At 40.0% G+C, this 16,437-nt stretch overlaps 1 protein-coding gene across 1 annotated transcript in view; it reads right to left on the bottom strand.

Moving 5' to 3' along the window:
• Positions 1-486: 486 nt before the first annotated feature.
• The window catches only part of LOC102386815 (hedgehog-interacting protein-like), a gene marked incomplete at its 5' end in the record, with an annotated part of 42,949 nt that continues 26,998 nt past the window's right edge, over positions 487-16,437 (bottom strand). Inside the window, 3 exons of the mRNA XM_006039008.2 lie at positions 487-959; positions 1,801-1,929; positions 5,716-5,864. Of these exons, the coding sequence (XP_006039070.1) occupies positions 949-959; positions 1,801-1,929; positions 5,716-5,864 (289 nt within the window). The remainder of the gene's footprint in view (positions 960-1,800; positions 1,930-5,715; positions 5,865-16,437) is intronic.

Here is a 16,437-nt window from a genome sequence, read left to right as displayed (position 1 = left end):
AGGTCACTTGAAACCCAAGGAATCATATATGGAAGGCATGTGCAGCTTTCTTTTCTCTTGCTCAGTTTCTTAATACAGATAAACCCAAGTAACAATCAGGTTTTGCAGGAAATTTCAGTTGTATTAAAACTGACTGACCACTTCTAGTAATGCAGAAATTAGTTACAAGTCACTGCCATATAGGTGTTATTTTCTTGTTGGTGAACAATGTGCCTAGTATATTTTAGACTGAATTGCTAAAGCCACTGTATACGGTTGAAATAGGACGAGCTGTTTGTAAGAATGGTGATGGGAGTGCTATTGGTATATGGTTTCTTTTTCTAGGCAACTGTTTTCTGTAAGGCAGTGGTACAAAGGAATCCTGATAAGTGGTAAATAGCGAACAAAGAGATTTGGCCACAAATATCATGAAGTTTGGTTAGGAGATGGTACCCATTCTGAAGAGGTCTATAGTTAGGGTATCAATTAATACTTTAAAAACCTGAATACAGCATGTACACCATATTTATTGATACATTTACAAAAGTTTCTGTTAGCTCTCCAAGGAACATTTACATTTTAAAACCATATTTAGCAATAATCATCATATAAAGTTTTGTACAAGTGACATCTTAAACAGCCAAGACTTGCTAATGCAAGCTCTTGTCCAGTGAAGTTCCTTTCAGTGTGAAATCTGCCACAGTCTAATAATGTATAATCTGGCCAGTCCTGTTATTGTGAAAAGCACTTTATGAGCATTTTTACAGTAGGCTTGAATTTTACTATGATTGGTTGGTGGCTGGTTTTTCATCCGTCGTAAATCAATACATGTTGACACAAGGGTACATTTCTAGATTAGATCCACAACACATTAAAGAGTGTGTTTGCTCTCTCTTTCCCCGTCATTCCAATTAAGTTGGTGAAAAATGTAACTTTAGTATTTTACAGGACATGGTAAAGCTGTTTCATCTAGGTGATGTCTATATTATAAAAATAAAATAAAATAATATAAATATGTAACATGAACCCAGTGCCCTTTGTTAAATAAAATATATGATAAAAAGCAGACCTTCTAAGATGACTGGTTTTGAAATTCACTGATATAATTTAATTATTAAACACTTGAAACAATCTCAGTATTAAGCTGCAATAACCACATTTCTGCATCTATGCCAGATAAAGAAGTGCATAACATTCTGTAATGGAATTACATTGATGAAGGTGAAGGTTACAATTTTACAATGAATTTAGGAATGCATTAAGGAAATCTGAAATATTATCGCATAATGTAGTTCATTTTGCCTTAAAATTATTATAACTGAATTTAATTAAACCCAGCAGTTTGGACAGTAATGTTTCAAAACTGCTCTTATTGCTATAAACAGATAGTTACAGACACAAAATTGATGGGGTGTCAAGGAATCCATTTTGACATCATTAAAAAAGTCCTTTGAAATTGTAATTTACCATGGAATTACTGTGTAAACTATTTCACATGAAGAAATATTTTTTAAAATTCCACTGGTTATGGAACCACACCTGTGACAGGTATATGTATGTGGACATTCATACATCGGTGCAGATGTACAAACATACATACACACATGCAAAGAATTAATCTGTACATTTCTGGAAATTATAGTTAATGAAAGTAAAGTGAATCACTGGTGTTTGTAGCAGGATGACAGTCTTTTGAAAATGACAGGATTAGAAATAAATGCCCATTGAAAATGTAGTATCCAAATAGTCCCAGAAACTATACAATGTAGCTGGTTAGGTCCAGCAAATAGGATGTCATGTCTATGATCTGATCAAGAATACCTGCCCTTGTCACTCTTCGGATGTTTCTATCCACTTGTTCACACTGGGGGCCAAGATATCCTTTTTTACACAAGCACTTATTGGGTCTTACACAGACACCTCCATGTCGACACGCTGGGTCACACTTTGCTGTGGGCGGAAACAAAAACATTCCAATTTGTGTTAAGAGTCTCATAGAAGTAGAAAAAAGAAGGGCCTGTAGTGGATGCGAAACCTACTTTTTTTTAATAGTAGTAGTAAAAGAATTTAAAATTCCCTCACACATCTCAAAGAGGGAAGTGTGAAGCAGTTAATGGCTTTCAAAGCAAAAGTTGGCTCTAAAAGAGTTTTAAATGGATATCTAGGAATGGGCATTAAATCAATGTTATTTTCATGATTCTATGGGGATTAATTGATTTAGGACATAATTAAGTGTCTAATTCACTAAGGTTTTAAGGTCCTATATTCAAGCCTGGTTGATTTTTGGACATTTAAAGGCCAGACCTAAATTGATCTTGTAATCCTTTCTACGTAGGCATTTTATCTTTGTCCTAGATTGACAGGGTTAGGCACCAAGATCCCTATATAGTAAATGGGGAGACCTAGGTGCCTCCTAAAAGCAACCCGGAACACCTAGGGGCTGAATAGGAAGAGTTCTACGGTTAACCAGTAGGACTTGCTAGGCACCTGTGTGTTTCTGAACTTCCACTCCTCCTCAGAGTTTGACTCACTGACCCAGGGCTGAAGATCAGGCACCTTCATCATTGTGTTAGAAAAACAAAATATTCTGGTACTAGGGGAACAAGGATGTCCACCCCTGCCCAACTTGGTAAGCGCCTTCCTTAGTGAGGTGAAGAGTCATGTTCCTCCTTGATTGCTCTACTTCTGGTCCTATGTCTCTTTTACTCTCAACTGGCCAGGGGCTCCCAACTTTAACAGGAAGGCTGAAGGTGCTCCCACCTAGACTTTAGTTTATAGCTCAGTGATTAGGGCTTTGTCTTGGGAAAGGATAAGTTATGGCTTTGAGTTCTCTCTGGTTGAAGAGGATGTTCAAACCCACATTTCTCACTTCCCAGAAAAATGCCTTAACCATAAAGCTATAAGCAGAGGTGGGTAGGGGGACTCTCCCTTCCAGCCCCTGGTAAAAACCATGCAACAAGGAATGAAAGATGCATAGGGCATGAAGAGGAGCATGACTAGCCTAGTGGCAAAGGCAATCCCGCTGGGAAGAGACTAGTTCTGAGTTCAAACCAATGTTACCCCCACCAGTGATAAGTAACTTGAGTTGTGTTGTATTCTTTCCTTTGGGGTAATCTCATTGCATTATGATATTTTTGTTATTATGGATAACATATGGATAATGCCATCTAAAACAAAATAGATATGTAAAACAATTAAAAAATGAAATTTTTCTGAAAATGAAACATATATAAAGTGAGTTGTATGTCTCGATTAACTATTGTTATTGGGATTATTTTAGTGGTTTGAGGTCTCAGCTGGAATAAGAACAATATTACTAAGTGTTGTGTGGTATGTAATGCTGTGTGTGATGTGGTCAAGTCACAATCCCTGCTTTGAAGAACTTTCTGTTTTTTTCTAAGTTGCAACTTCTGAACTATATCATAGCCTGCTTTCAACTTGTATGAAGGGGACAGATGACTAATGATCTCTATTAGGCTCACAGCATGTACATCAGAGAGTTTATTTCTTAGCTCCTCATGAACAGGGGGCTATAGAGTGGGCATCATCCCCTACATCTACAGAGTTTGGGAATTTGAGTCCAAACTTGCTGAATTTGGGGCTTCTGCGTGAGAGTTTGCCATCCTGCTCTAGTTTGTGAAGCTGTTTTCCCCTCTGGAGATCTGCTGCCACTGGGATTGTCTTATTGGATGTTGTCTTCCAGTTTCCTTGCTTGAGCTATCACTGGTTTCAGCACATCCCTAGGTTTATGATTAATTTATCATTTTATGCCTTCTTGGATGACGTAGCCATCATGAACGGTACTAGCTACACAGTGGGTCACAAATAAAAATTGGACCATAGATATTTTTCAAAGTGGCTTTTAAAAAAGAGAAAAAAAGTTTTTGTCAAGAACATGCTGGAACTGAGACTAAAAATGTATAAACTAGAGAAACATCAGTGAATTATAACTGAATAACTTTACAGTTTTCAGGCATGCTTTGTTTTGAATTATTTGTCAGGTTCTTTTTAAAAAGTACACTAACCCAACAGGCTAATTTAGAGGATTAAAAAGCTACATAAAATTCTCTGAGTTTAAAGTATGCAATCCTTCTTGAGCAGGTGACTTCTAATTAAGTCAATAATAACTGTGTGTGTAGCTGATGTCAGTTCAGACATTTCGAGTGGAATTCCATTTCCATTTTTGTGCCTAACGGGCAGTTTTATTGCCACATACCTGTCTGGTTTTGGCTCTGCCTCTGGGCTCTGGATGTGTTAGTATTCATATGTAAACTGAATATGTACAGTAGGGCTATGCACTGGCAGGGCATGTGCATGGTTGTAAACATGCATGTGTCTAGCAAAAGGTGGAGAATAAGCATCCTCCCACATTTTAGACTCAGTAGCTGGGTAGTTGGGGCACTCACCTGGGAACCTGAAGAAGCTGGCTCTAGCCCCCATCTTGCCCAGAGTGGGGTTGAGCTTGCATTTTTGAGGCCCCTGCTATATGTTACTTATATCATGCAATTAATGGTTAATCTCACCATAAATTTAGAAGGGACACGCATGCAAAGAAATTATCACAGGAGAAAAATGGCTAACTATAAAAAGAGCCAGCCAGCTATAAAGTTAGTGCTTGAAAATGTGTAACAACTCTACAGCTGGTTTATATCCAACTTTAATTTGAATGTGTAGCAGGGCCTTGACTTCCCAGTATAGTACTCTGACCACCATGCCACAGAAGCATCGGTTTGGAAGGGACTTCAGTGTTCATCTGGTTCAACCTCTTCCATGAATAAGGAATGCTATTTCTAAATCATCCTTGGCAAATCCTTATCCAGCCTCCTCTTAGAAACCTCCAGTCAAGGAGATTCTCCAACTTCCACCGTCTTACCATGCTAACAGTAAGAAAGTTTTTTTTTCTGGAAATCTAATCTAAATCACTTTGCTGCAATTTAAAGCCATTGCTTTATGTCCTGCCCTCTGCAGCAAAAAAGAACAATTGTTCTTCCTCTTCTTTATTTCATATATTTGAAAACTGTTATCACATTTCCCCTTAATCTTCCTTTCTCTCAGCTAAACATACGTGATTCTCTTAGGTTTTTTTCACATGGCTTGCCTGCCAAACGCTTTGGAAAGCCGGTCATTATCCACATTCCTTTCCACTGCTCCTTTCTGAAGCTGAACCATTGCCCCTTGCATTTAATTGTTATTGGCTAAAATAGGTGGAGAACTATGCAGTGAGGAATATTAATCCCTTTTGGGCTAGAACCCAGTGCCTGCTTCCTTCAAGGCCAGCATCAACTTATTGAGCCATGGCCCTCCTATATTGCTCTTTACTTCCTGGACCAACATGTTTCCAAACAAAGTGCTCAAAAGCACGTCTACAGCCAGGAGACTATTTAGGTGCACAAAAAGACACTGAATTCCAACCTCAATGCATACTGTTGGAATTCCCTTCTTATTTTAAATGCAACTTAGCTGAAAGAGAAAATAGGAGTATATTGTGGCCTACAAAATTACAGCCATTAAATACGGGGTTGTAGATATTGGATCTCGTATTGCAGCCTTAGCTCTTATTGTAGTTTTGCTTTCACTTAGTATTATACTGTAGCCTTACCATAGGATCAAAATCCCTGTTTGAGCTACACATTTAGAAGCAACAGTGCAATTTATTAGATTTTTCTCAGCTTGTCCTTAAAGGCTATTTTGGCAGGTAACTGCTGTTTTCACCCATTGCTGTGACTAAATACTAACCAGTTCTGCAGAATTCTCCTTCCCAGCCTTGATTACAGCAGCATTTTCCGGTGGGAGTGCAGTGCCCATTCCGACAATGCCTTGAGCATTCAGATGTCAGTATCTGTGCAGACTGAGCTGTTCTTTTGCACTCTTCAGGGACTAAAGGTCTGTAGAAAAATATACGAGCCAAAAACATATTTCAAAGTCAGGGTCAAGGGGAGAAAAATGCTTTCACACATGAAATTAAGAAAGGTTCCTTTTTTCTCTTTCTCCAGAGAAAGCTGTTTAAATTGGTATATACAGAAACCCCCCTCAAAGTTCTTGCACAGAAAACATAGATGGATAATGTCAGTGAAAACAAAACTCTTTTCAACTTACTAGGATGGTATAAATGTTCACAGATGTAATATTTTTAAGACTTTGTTTTGGACGCGAAGCATCTATTCTTGCATTGTCTGAGACACTGTCAGTGACTATAAAAGCAAACTGCATGCCCTTTTCTTATTAATAGCCTGACACTTTTCTGGTTGATGAAAATGCTAGCTTTCCACTTGACTTGAGTGTGAATCAGACTGGACACTAAAAGAAAGTGTCATTGTCTTGTAGCCATAAGTCAAAGAAAGATGGGATGTTTTATGTTATGGTAAAATACAATACGACTTATTCTTCTGTTATATAACATCTTTAATTTAAAAGTTCCTTCTGAGGTAATATGCAGAATTAAATAATACTGAGATTGACTACAGGCAGAAGCAAGAACCATTTTCTTGCTGAGCAGTCTATCACATCAAAGCATATAACAACACTGAGGCTCTGAGAGCTGACTTGTCCCTCAAGGAATTCAAAAAGCAGATTTTCTTCTATCAGGCCTTATATATTTTTTTGACCTATAAAAAGGAGGTGCTGCTTCCTTGTCTCATAAACCATATTGCCACTGTTGCAATCAGATCACCAAATAATGGATTTACATGAGATACTGGATCTGCCTCTTCCATTGGAAGATACTGGGCACGTCCACACGTTTGTTAATGCTCATTAAGTTTAGTACCTGTAATAAAAGGTACTAACTCAATATTCAGTAACCAGAACTACTGTGTAGCACACGGTCTTTTAGTGATGCTAATGCACAGTAGACTAATCCTACTGTACATTAGTGTATTAGCATGGCTTTTGTCATGATGCGCTAATGCACAGTAGAATTAGTCTATGGTACATTTAGCATCTCATGTAGATGTGCCCACTGATTCCTAGAATTTACTTTCTGTTTGATTCCTTACAACCTGGTATTTGTTAGCTTCATAGGCACACTGCAAAGTTCACCTTCACTTACAGCCATTTAGAGAAATTGAGGGTTCACAGCTGAAGGAGCTGAAGACTGATGATTTGACTGAAATCATATGGTAGAGTTATGAGAAGGAAATGATGTTAGCATCTCAGTTTCTTGTGGGAGATTTACAAAGCCATATTTGTAATATATATATGTATATGTGTCTATAGTAATGATTACTTAAATTTTGAAGTGTGTGATTTAAATTTTTAGAGGTGAATGGATACTTGAGAAATCAAACAACAGTAAAATAATAATGGGTGAAGGAGACAGAAAAGAGTTATAATGAAGGCAGAAGGTCTTTCCCAGAGAACTGGAAAGAGATTAAAAGATTCTCATCAACAATGACAGGGTAGAGGAAGAGGACACGAGATAAGTGGAGGGTATTAGAAGAGCCGCAAAGGTAAATAGGAATCATGTGTGGTCTGATAAAAGATATCACCCTAAAAAATCCTTGCCTTTTGCATGGATTTCAAGCGTAATTTAAAAAGCAATTCCATTATGAAAAGCTGCTTAGTAAAATGGCATGTGGATATCAGTTTTATTATCTCATTGATATCCAGAGCAAATGATCAGTTTAAGAATAAAGAGAATTCTTGTTCTAACTGCCAGCTCTGTAAACTCAACCCAAGATCTGACTTCTCTTTGGCACATGTATGGTAATAGTTTCTGCAGGCAAAACTTTACCTTCATCTGTGTAAGTGCACATCTGCTTTCTACAAGTTGCCTTCTCTGGGGTTGAACTGGTATAGCCAAAGAAAGACTATAACTCTGCAATTATAATTTAGTTTACAAATCTGCTAAAAACCCACCATATTCACTCAAATATAAGACAGCTCCTGCAATAATTATGCTCTGTATTGGAAATTTATAATCATGTTATAATTTTTCAGGTATAGAATTGAGTTATTGGAGGTCTGCCTTGAATTTGTCCCCTTCCCACTGTTACATTAGGGAAAAATGAATCTGGAAAATCAGATAGCCCTCTAACCCTCTGCCCCCGCTTGCTCTCCTACTAACTTCCCCTGCAGCCCCTTCCCTCCCTCCTCACTGTCTGACTCTGCTGTCTCTGGAAGTGAGAGACAAATTTGAAAACACTGGCCTTGGCGGGGTGGAGGAACCATTCCTGTAATAGCTTGCATATAGGAATATTATTATAGGTACCTATAGACTTAGTTCATCTAGAATTGATGCAATTTACCTCATTCGAAACTGCTATGATTTTTAGTACAGGTACTCCATAAACACACTTTTCAAGCAGCACGTTTGTACCTATTTCTATATAGGACAAACCATGCATTTTTTTTGTAAAAAAAAATGTGTCTCAGGCCAAATCAGTCAAATTAATTCTCAGTTTCATCCACTGAACTGAGCCCAGTGGTTCACACCCATGTGGTATTACCACTGGCAAATATTTTCCCTCCCAGACTCTTCAGCCTGCAATTTCAGATGCTCCCAAATCCATGGCAAGCATCCTACGTGCAGGCCCCAAGCCCAGAGGTCTTAAGGTTCAGATGTTGCCGAGCCTTGCTTGCCTTTAGCCAAAAGGCCAAAGAAGCAAGCTAGGGAGAAATCTCCCATTTCCATAAAATGGGCAAGTAGCTGAGATCCTCCCATTGGGAGACTATGGTAGAGTCTTGTAGGGAGGCCCATCCACAGTGCATTGAACAGGTCTCAATCCTTTGCTACACAAAGTACAAACAATGGATTACATTAGTCCAAAGCTGAAAACTCATAATTTACCATATACAGGTTTCCCTCAGTTTATGCGGGTTCTGTATATGCAGATTCATTCATATGCAATGACACTTTCTATACCCCAAATTTGTTATACACAAGGTAAATTCACTCTTATGCGATTGGCATAGGTGTGCTTCCCCCTCCCCCAAGCAGCTAAGTCTTTGGCAGGAGGTGAAAGGGCTACGGGACCAGGGCCCCACTCACTCCAGCCCCTGTTGCAGCAGCCCCAGGAGCAGCCAATGCCAGCTGCTTGCAGCCATTGCGCTGTGCTGCGCTCTGAATCCCTCAGGACTCCACTTGTCCCATTCACCCCAGCCCCTAGGCTGCGCCATGCCGTGGTGCAGGCAGCTGGCATCAGCTGCTCCCAGGGCCGCTGCAGCAGGGGCTGGGTTGAATGGGGACAAGAGGACATGGGGCGTGGTGCAGCTTGTCCCCACTGACCCCAGCCCCTGTTGCAGTGGCCCCAGGAATAATCAATGCCAGCTGCCTGCACCACAGCACGGTGCAGCCCAGGGGCTGGGGTCAGTGGGGACAAGCAGAGCCCTGGGGAGTTCAGGGCACGGTGCAACCCAGCAGTTGCAGGTAGCTGGTGTCAGCAGATGTGGAGAAGTAGTGGAGGAAAAAGGACTGGACACATTTGTTTCACTGAATCAACAGAGAGGACTGATGGGAAGGGCAGAGGATTGAAACTACCAATTTCAGGTGGTTACTGAAGTAACAGTTTTTCATGGGGTTCTGTATGAAGAAAAATGTTTTTTTTGTGGGAAGCTGACATACGTTGTTTAGGGGTTTAATAGATGTAGCTGTATGGTTTTGGATGTGTAGCTGTTTTTGTTAAATAAAGTTTTGGTAAAACAAGAATGCTCAATATGTGAAGCTTTGTAAGTGTAGGGTGACAAGTATGTTTTTAATAAAAATTGTAAATAAATAATAAAAAAGCTTCCCATCAGTATATCTACCCCATATGGGCCATGTGTTTTATAGTCATGTTCAGGATTGGCTGCATCTAATCAACTTTATAGTTGGTTTCCATTACTGAGCACATGCTGCATTTGGCAGCAGTTTAATGATAGATAATGTATTTAGTGAGGTTTCCTTGTATGTGAATGTAAGAGGAGGGGCTTTTTTCCCCATGCTGATTGGGGGGAAATAAAACCTCGTCTTATATTCAAGTAAATTCAGTGTGAGCCAAAACAGAAGAAAGAAAAATCAAACCGCCTCCCCCCCTCCCCCGCCACCCCCAGAAAAACAAAAGCCCTTCTACTTTAAATAAATTAGATCAGGATGCATTGAGCAATAAGTTGCAGTTTTATAAATCCCCTTTTGAGAGTAGAATTGAATGTAGTTATCTTTAAATAAAGGCATGATTTTGGCTGGAACTAGAAGGATGGAAAAATAAAAGCTGCTTCTATGGTCTAGGCAGTTCCTGTGTAGCTTAACTCGTCATATGTATTTTTAATATGCCTGATGCCACACAGATTGTGAGACGCATTTTCTAGAAGAGACTCAATATATTGTGCCTCATATGTTTGTCTGTCTTACTTGCAGGTCCGAATGGAAGTGTACCTTCAGAAAATGAAGATGTGCCCCAGCCATCTTTAAAAAAAATATTTGGGAGCAAAGAATGGCTTCGGCAATTGCAGAGATCTTATCTGAGAACTTTTCTTGTTGGAAATACTCAGGAATTCTATTTTAATTTTTTTTAATGCTTAAACAGCACCAGCTCTGTCTCATTAATGTTCCAGTACAGCCAAAGGTACTACTAAGCCTAGCAGCCCATAAGACTAGAAAGGTTAAGGCCTACCAGTTTCTACAAACAACAGCAGACAAGAAAAAGATTTGGTTATCATTACAGCCGGAAACCTTTAACATCCCCAGGAACTCATTTACAGCTGGGTCAACAGGGGGCAGATTTTGGCATGAATCCAGGGTGAGTCTCAAATTCATATCTTTGTGACTATAGATAGATATATTTATCACTCTGCCACAGCACCCCAATTTAATATTGAACTAAAGCACATTTGGTCACTTACATGATTTAAAACAGTTTAGTGTTGTTGATACATGACTAAAACTGTGCCTCTTACTCTAATACCAGTTGTTAAACTGCACTCAAGTCGATATTTATTAAATCCCTAATCATTTGCTGGGGAGTTGAAAGGATGATAGTAAAATTCTAGTTGCCAGGTTGCCTAAGGACCAGTCATACAAATGCAGATTAAATAGCCCCCTTCTGCACATATGATTCAGCTGCTCATGCAAAATGTTAGTGATAGTCATTATCTGTGGTACGGCAAAGCCCTGAGCATGAGCTGGGCACCATGTGCAATCACATGGTGCAATCACATAGTAACAGACAGTTCCTGAACCACAATATGTACAATTTACAATCTTCAGACCTTGAAGGAGTGGAAATTTTTAGGCACAGAAGAGTTGTTTTGAACTGGGTCCCACAAAAATAAAATTACTCCTGGAACAGACTAAGGACCCCTCTACACATGCAGGTAAAGGTGTGATGGGAACTAATGCACAGTCTACATAACTGAGCCTTCTGCTATGCTACACATGCACAGCAGGAGGCATGATTGTGGGAGTGCAAATCAGATCCCATCATGCCTTATTGTCAGTGCAGGGGGAGCCTGATCCCTTGCAAGAAAAAAGTTCCCGTGGCTGCAGTCCCCCAGCTGTGGAGGTGCGTGGGGTGTCCTCTTTGTCTAGGGGCCCTGTCAGCTAATGGGGCTCCCAGTTGTGGGGGCATGTGCTCCTGTGTCCGGTAGCCAGCATCAGCTGGGAGCATTCAGGCTTGGGGGTGCACATGGGACCCCCACTGGGAGCTCTGATTGGCTGATGGGGCTTCAAGCTGCGGGGGCACAGGCTACACATGCAAATTAAAGCTGGAAAGGAACCAGCTATAAAGTTATTACACATTTTCCAGCAATAACTTCTTAGCTGGTTGGACCTTTTTAAGGTGCCATACTTAATTTGCATGTGTAGCCAGTCTGAATTAATTGCGCAGTTAATCAGGTAATTGCATAATACATGTAACACGTAGAGGAGGCCTAAGAGCCTGATCTTGCCAATGCTTAGGCATAGTATAACATTGTTTCTGCGGGGCAGAAATATAGTGGATCTGTTAAATTACTGGCCTACTGTCCCTCCTTTGATTCAGCACCCAATTAAGGCAGTAAGTCAAAGGAAGGACAGTGGGCCAGGGACGTTAAAACATAACATCTATTTCTCCATAATCTCCATGTTTGGAGACACCACAACTGTGGCCAGTAAGTTGCTAAACAGGAATACCATGGCCTGTGAAAAGGGTCCTTCCCCTCAGTCCCTAACCTCTTGCATGCAGATCTTGATTCCCTTTACTGCTAGCAGCCCATCACAAGTCAGCCAAAAATGCAGCTGATAATTACTATTTATGTGGTCTGAACAATTCTGGTTATCTTAAAGAGCTGTTCATATATACAGTACAGTACTGTATATCTTGCTTGTTAAAACAGGCTTCCAAGAGTCCGCACAATCATTCTAGATATACAGAACATGGAAAAAAAGCTGCATTTGGTCTTCAGGGTCCTTGTTTAATAAAGGGCTGCCATACTCAATGAACTGAGAAATGCAGTTTGTAAAACATGACAAACATTTTTCACTTGGAGTACTGTATTACTAGTAGAAAATTAACCTATTATTTAAGCCAAATAAAGAGCTTTAACTATATGCCATGTTTTCATAGTTAGAAAATCATTCTAGTTTGAATTTTAATAATTTAATGGCATCTTTAATACATTTCTTGACACTCTTGCAAATGCAAGCAATTCAATTGCTGTTTGTGTTGGTGTTGCATTGACACAGAAATAAAGCAATATAAATGAAGGGTCAGATTCAGCACTAATTCCACAGAAGAAGCTGAAGTTTCATCAGGGCTGAAATTGGCACAATACTCAAATGATGCTTTTTACTAGATTAAAACAAACAAAATATCTGTATGTATTCAAATGCTGACTGATGTCAGGAAATCCTGACTGATGTAAAGGGTTTCTTGTACTTTCACCTCTGGGTGGGTATGTGATTATTTTACTTTAGTTATTATTGAGTCTACTAGATTGAATGAAAATAAAATGACATGCAAACATGCAACAGTAAAACGTATCCTAGCTTTCCTGCTTTTCGGGGAAAAATTCAAAGGAAAGCAAGTTTGTTTCATTGTAATTTACTCCTTGTCACAGAATAAATATAGCATTTCTTCAGGTAAAGTTTCTAAAATAAAAATGTACCTTAAGTACTGGGAGATATGCCAAAAGCTCGTTAGTTGTTTCTAGATTTACTGCATGGGAATAATGTGGAAAAAGCCCCACTGCTTTTAGATTTAAACTCAGCAACATATCAAATTTATTCTTATATGGTATACTTGTTCATGACCTCTAGTCTTAAGAAATTTTGTCATGTTTGAAAACTAGTCCCTAGTGGAGCCTGTATCAATGTTAATAGCTAAGAGGTCAATGCAACTGCTAAACAGTTTGTATTACTGTCAGGGTGGTCATGAAAACAACACCTGCTGCATGAGCACTTGGCAGCTGGGTCAACAGGCACTGTGGGAATTTATCAATTTAGGGGGCCACTTGCATAACACTTTGACTGATGAATTGGGAACGACTGGCTTACTGGGCTAAAGCTGCTCTATTATGTATGACTTTCTTTAGGATGGCAGAGGAATTGGCTTCCTGCAGGCTCCAGAAAATAGGCCAAAGATAAACTGAACTGTTTTTTCCTTATAAAGTGATATAAAGTGAAACTTCCTTAATGGCCTGTGTTAGAGTAAGAAAATGGGAGGGAGGGGGTAGAGGGAAAGAACCCCAAACCAAAAAAAAAAAAAAAAAAAATGAAAACTTTACAGTTGAAGTGCAATGTGATGTAAAAAAAAAAAATGAAAACTTTACAGTTGAAGGGCAATGTGATAAGATTGAAAAAAAAATCCCCAGTTTTTCCATAGTGGTTACAAAGGAGTTTTTGTGGAATACTTTTGTAAAGTGAAACTCTAGGCTGGCATTTGCAGAGCTTTAATTTCTGTTTAGTATCTCTTATGGGAATAGTAACTGCATGTGGCTAGGTAAACGAGATAAGAACTTTGCATTCTAAGGCTCAACGAAACATAATTAGACATTAATTCTACCTTTCCATTCCCTCAAATGACTTAGAGGGATTATAACTTTTTGAACAGAAGGGGATCATATGGCTGGCCTGGATGCATTCACCAGTAAAATGGCTCATTTTATTAACAACTTGTTAAAGTCTTTTAACAAGTAATTTCAGAGCATATCTATAGAACAGCAGAAGGTTCTCTCCTCTGATTAATGAAGATCTCCCAAGAATGATAAGTCTTATACAATGCTGTTTTGATATTTTTCTTAAAAATGACAAATGAATGTCATCTGTGATAAATTACAAACATGACTGCTGATGTTCCTGAAAAAGAGTCCCTTGAATTAATTTGGAAGCATTTGAATTAGATGAGGATAAAATACTTCACTGTTTGGCGTCAGTGCACTTGAAATATTATTTTCCTATCACAAATCCTAGAAGATGACAATTAAGAACTGGGACACAGTCATAAAGGAAGATAGAGGGATGGTTAAGGTTCAGTCCAATTGAAAGCAGAAACTATGGCTGCTTTTTCAAAAACCTAGCTGGCATGTGGAAATCCAGAACTATAGGGAACCTTACATGAGATGGACCTCTGCTCCAATGCGTGCTAATTAGCACACATCGGAGCAGACTCAATTAATTGAATCTGCTGCAAGTCTGCTGGAGCATTAAAGTACCCCTGCCACCATTTTGAAGTATGGGACGCTGAATACATGTGAAGCTGTGGGCACTTTAATTAGAGTGTCTCTTGGAGCTGCTTTAATTAAAATGTCCCCCCTCCACCCTGGAGCACTGTATAGATGCCCATAGAAGACAGTAGGATTCCCTTCCTATGTACTTATGGAGCAATTGACTAGGCATCACATACTGCCGTCCTATAAAAATGAAAGGAATTCAGGAACTGATCAGGCCAATGTTCATTTAATTTGAAATCCTGTATCTGATAGTGGCAAATAATAATGCTTCAGAAAAAGGAAGCACCTTAAGTCTACTGTGATGAGCAAAGACAACATGCCAAAGTCTACTGCCTTTCTTTCTAATTGCACACATTGTTTGGCCCAGGTCCTGAAGCATAAGATGTGTTCCTTCCACCACCACCTTTTAAAAACGTAGCTAGTAAAACTGAGGAGGAGGAGGATCTATATACAAATGTATTTTCAGTAGCCTACACTGCTCTTGGCTTCAGTGATCTCTTTGCCAGTGAGCTCAATAAGTTGATTTTGGATTCTTCAGTTTTGGAAGGTACGGCCTTTTAATTTATTTAAACTGTTTCCATTGGTCATTGCAGTTAGGAACAGTAAGTGGCAATGCCCATATTACCTTCCTTAAACTATTCCATACTAAACTCTTTCCATATGTCTGGTCATTTTCATTGCTCTTCTCTGAATCTGTTTTATTTTATATTCTCACAGGCGATAAGAGGACCAGAACTGGACACAGTGTTCCAAGAGATGACATTATATAGTTATCTGTGTGTGCGTGTTGTCCTTCGCGGGTGAAGATGACTGCATCCAGCAAGGGGGAGGGAAGGAAGAAGAGAGGAAAGAAATGGGAAAGAAATAGGGAGGGAGAAAAGAGAAAAGGAGAAAAAAGGAAAAAGGAGATACAGGAAAGAGAAAGGAAGGGGTGGAGGCTAGGCCACGTGGGTAGGTAGATGACTTGTAAGCCTGATCTTTGCCTTGAACAGTCTGCTGCAGGAAAGCGATGAGGACTGGGTATGAGAAGTTTTTGTTCTCCTGGCCATGCGTTTCCTCATTGCTTCTGCCATCCATTGCTGTTCGAAGGCCAGTGCTCCATTCTAGATTGATTAATAGATTCATAGATTCATAGATGTAGGGTCGGAAGGGACCTTGCAGATCTTGAAGTCCGACCCCCTGCCCTGAGCAGGAGAGAAAACTGGGCTCAAATGACCCCAGCTAGGTAATTGTCAAGCCTCCTCTTAAAGACCCCCAGGGTAGGAGCCAGCACTACTTCCCTTGGAAGTTGGTTCCAGATCCTGGCTTCCCTGACTGTGAAGTAGTGCCTTCTAATGTCTAGTCTGAACCTACTCTCTAACAACTTATGGCCGTTATTCCTTGTTACTCGGGGAGGCGCTCGGGGGAACAGGGTCTCTCCCATTCCCTGCTGGTCCCTCCTAGTAAGTTTATAGATGGCCACCAGGTCCCCTCTAAGCCTTCTCTTTTGAAGGCTGAACAGGTTCAGGTCCCATAGCCTCTCCTTGTAGGGTCTGCCCTGCTGTCCCCAGATCATGTGAGTAGCCCTCCTTTGGACCCTCTCAATGCTGTCCACATCCCTCCTGAAGTGCGGCGCCCAGAACGGGATGCAGTACTCCAGCTGTGGCCTGACTAGTGTCGCATAGAGGGGGAGGATCCCCTCCTTGGATCTGCTTGTGATGCATCTGTGGATGTACGACAAGGTGCGGCTACCCCTACTGACCGTGTCTTCGCATTGTTGGCCCATGTTCATCTTGGAATCAATAATGACTCCAAGATCTCTTTCTGCCACTGTGCTTTTGAGAAGAGAGTTCCCCA

The sequence above is a fragment of the Alligator sinensis genome, unplaced genomic scaffold (genome assembly GCF_000455745.1).
Source record: "Alligator sinensis unplaced genomic scaffold, ASM45574v1 scaffold1350_1, whole genome shotgun sequence".
Classification (NCBI taxonomy): Eukaryota; Metazoa; Chordata; order Crocodylia; family Alligatoridae; genus Alligator; species Alligator sinensis.
This window is presented reverse-complemented; position numbering and strand designations above follow the sequence as displayed.